Raw genomic sequence first — 2,886 nt, 5'->3', positions numbered from 1 at the left:
ACCAACAAGTGGCTTTTTTTTTTTTTTTTTTTTTTGTACTTCTTTAATAGATTTTGCTAATGAATTGCTTAAAGACGGAGTTTCTGAAACTTAATGCAGTATTTCTTCTTGTTATGTGGCTTAAACTTCGCTGATTTTGAAATTCTCAAAACATAATCAATCTCAAGCTTAAACAAAACAGCAACACTACCATACAGTCATACACTGCTAAGATAACATATCCTAATTATGATAACCTTTTTTGTATACTCTTTAAGACGTGCTCACTTAAATAAAATATGTATAGAGTTGAGTCTGTTAGATGATTCATATCACATGTGATCGATTCTGTTAGTTTGACAGTATGGTGTAGCTAATAAATTCATGGCCTTTTAATATGCACTTTTAAGTGTTTAGGTTTTGACCCAACAAATGGAAACAAAAGGGTCAATTGATTTTGTGGCTCATTACAATTTTTTTGTTTTGCGTAGGATCTCCTAAAAAAAAAAAAAACTTATTTGAAACATATGAGATTTAAAAATAAAACACGAAAATTTAATAGGATCAATTTCGTCTATACAAATTATAAAGGTTCATGTTGAATCATTTCCTCCGGTCTTTTAGGTCTTTGGTCTCCAATTCAAGCATCTTATAAACAAAAGGTGAACACTATGCAAGGTCCAGTTTTGGACCCAACACCAAATTAACCACTTTGTGCGAACACTATGCAAGGTCCAAATTTGTACTCAACACCAAATTACCTACTTACAGCACAAAACCAACTAAACAAACATAAAAATCTACTTTGTTATTCTTTCTTTCAAAATCTGAGCCCCTTGTGGCTAATGGACAAAAAACATCCAGCATGTAAATTGGTATTTAGAGGCAATCCATTATCATTCACTTAGTCTGACAACTCCAATGGCTTTCACTCCATGTTTCTCCACATACATAACAAAATTCAGATCCACACCTGAATCCACAATATTTAGCATAAGTCATATGTAAACACATTGATTAGTTAAAAACATAGGATTAAACAAGAAATTAACTAACCAGCAGGTTATGTGTATACAGCCATCAGCCTTCTGCACAAGGTTTTTGCAATGAGGGCATGTCATCCACTTAGACTTCTTAGCAAGTTCCTCAACCTTTAAATCATCTTCTCTGTTTTTTTCTTCCTTTTGGAACTTGTCACAATCAACCCCAGTATGCCAAGGGACACCACACGGCGCGCAGAGCAGCCTTTGGCACGAAGGACATACACACTCAATTATGTCCTGATCTTGATCATAAATAAGCAACTCTGAACAGTCTTTGTAAGGACAATAAAATTTCTCACAAGCAAGAAGAGTCGACTCGCTCAATCCACCTTCCCATTTTTCAAATACATTTTCTGGAATGATGGATTTACAAGAAACAGGTTCAATTATCGCGCGACACTTCAAACCTGGACAAGTGACAGGGAAAATGTGTTCTTGAATCTTGGATTGGACATATTGGCTTATGCAATCAGAACAGAAAGAGTGATCAGAGCAATTCTCGAGTTTGAACATTTCATTTGTAACTTTTGTATCCAGGCAAATTTCACAGTAACCTTGAGATGATTCAGGGGATTCTTGGATTTTTGTTGATGACATGTGCAGATGGAAGCTACTGAAGGATTCTGCAAGAACTTCTTGGAACTGCAGTTCCTCTGCACACTCGTCATCTGATAACATGAGAGCGCGAAAATCTTCGTAGTCAGCACACACTTTGGAAATTATATCTGCCATGGAATTGATCACTGGTTGGTTAATTAGAAGATTTCTTGGATGTCTTTATGAGACTATTGAGAAGGGCTTTATATTGTCCTTCTATTATTGGATAACAACGCGTATAAAATAAAAGACAAATAAGTCGTCTTCATTAGAGAGTACCAACTAGGGTGTACATGAACCGGGTTGGTTCGGATTTTTTAAATGCCAAATCAAACCAATTGCGTCGGATTTTTAAATTTATACACCAAATCAAACCAATAAAATTTGGGTTTTTCAACCTCAGGTTTTCTCAGGTTATTCGATTTTCTCGGGTTTTTCGGATTTTTTTTCGGAATAGTCTTGATACAAAACATATAACTTTTACTTCAAATATTTCTTTAGTTCTAGTAAGATACAACTATATAATTAAGGTGTTTTTAATAAAATAACACAAAATGTGAGTAAGAGTGATGACATTGTATTAAAATATTCAACAAAAGCTAATAAATTCGCTCAAAATAAATATTGCTAATTAACAAGCCATGCTAAAATAAGTACGGCTAATAAGTATTAATTATATGACAAAGAAATAAAACTTAAATTATGTTTTTTCACTCTCTAAATAAATTATGCAAAACTGAAGAATAGATATCCAACATTATTGTCATTCCTAGTGGTAAATTTAATTTCTTTTGTTAGCATTAGTGTTGAGTTAGTTTTGGCTTGGACTTTATTTGAGTTTGACTTTATTTGAGTTACTAACATCCATAGGATATAAAACTTATTGACATTTAAAATTCGACGTTCAAGCTTGAATAATATGATAATAGTTAAAGAACTAAGAAAAAATTTAAGAAATATTTATAAATTACATTACAAATAAATATTTTTATGTATAAAATAGTTTAAAATTTGAATATATGTAATGTCGGGTTGGTTTGGTTCGATTTGACTTTTTTTTAGTTAAAATCAAACCAAACCAATTATGATCGGGTTTTTTTTTCCAACACCAAACTAAGTCAAACCAAACCACTAGTCGAGTTTTTTTCTCGATTTGATTCGATTTATCGATTTGGTGCGATTTATCGATTTACTTTGTACACCCCTAGTACCAACAAAATGCTTGGAAAGGAAGACTTGGTACAATCTTATGTGACACAAGCAAAAT

At 32.6% G+C, this 2,886-nt stretch overlaps 1 protein-coding gene across 1 annotated transcript; it reads right to left on the bottom strand.

Moving 5' to 3' along the window:
- Positions 1-512: 512 nt before the first annotated feature.
- On the bottom strand, positions 513-1,881 carry LOC132055684 (E3 ubiquitin-protein ligase RSL1-like). Its single transcript, XM_059447633.1, has 2 exons — positions 1,036-1,881; positions 513-952 (listed from the first exon to the last, which is right to left on the bottom strand). The coding sequence occupies exons 1-2, from the start codon at positions 1,752-1,754 to the stop codon at positions 880-882; spliced, it is 792 nt and encodes a 263-aa protein (XP_059303616.1). The 5' UTR covers positions 1,755-1,881; the 3' UTR covers positions 513-879.
- Between the last annotated feature and the right edge of the window lie 1,005 nt (positions 1,882-2,886).

This window comes from Lycium ferocissimum, chromosome 5, assembly GCF_029784015.1.
Source record: "Lycium ferocissimum isolate CSIRO_LF1 chromosome 5, AGI_CSIRO_Lferr_CH_V1, whole genome shotgun sequence".
NCBI lineage: Eukaryota > Viridiplantae > Streptophyta > Magnoliopsida > Solanales > Solanaceae > Lycium > Lycium ferocissimum.
Note: the sequence above shows the minus strand (reverse complement) of the source record. Positions and strands in the feature narration are given on the sequence as shown.

Excerpts from the sequence above, each read along its gene's own strand:
- LOC132055684 (XM_059447633.1), bottom strand. The coding sequence starts at position 1,754 with ATGGCAGATATAATTTCCAAAGTGTGTGCTGACTACGAAGATTTTCGC. Across the intron at positions 953-1,035 it reads TGTATACACATAACCTGCTG|GTGTGGATCTGAATTTTGTT; the intron begins GTTAGTTAATTT and ends TTGTGGATTCAG.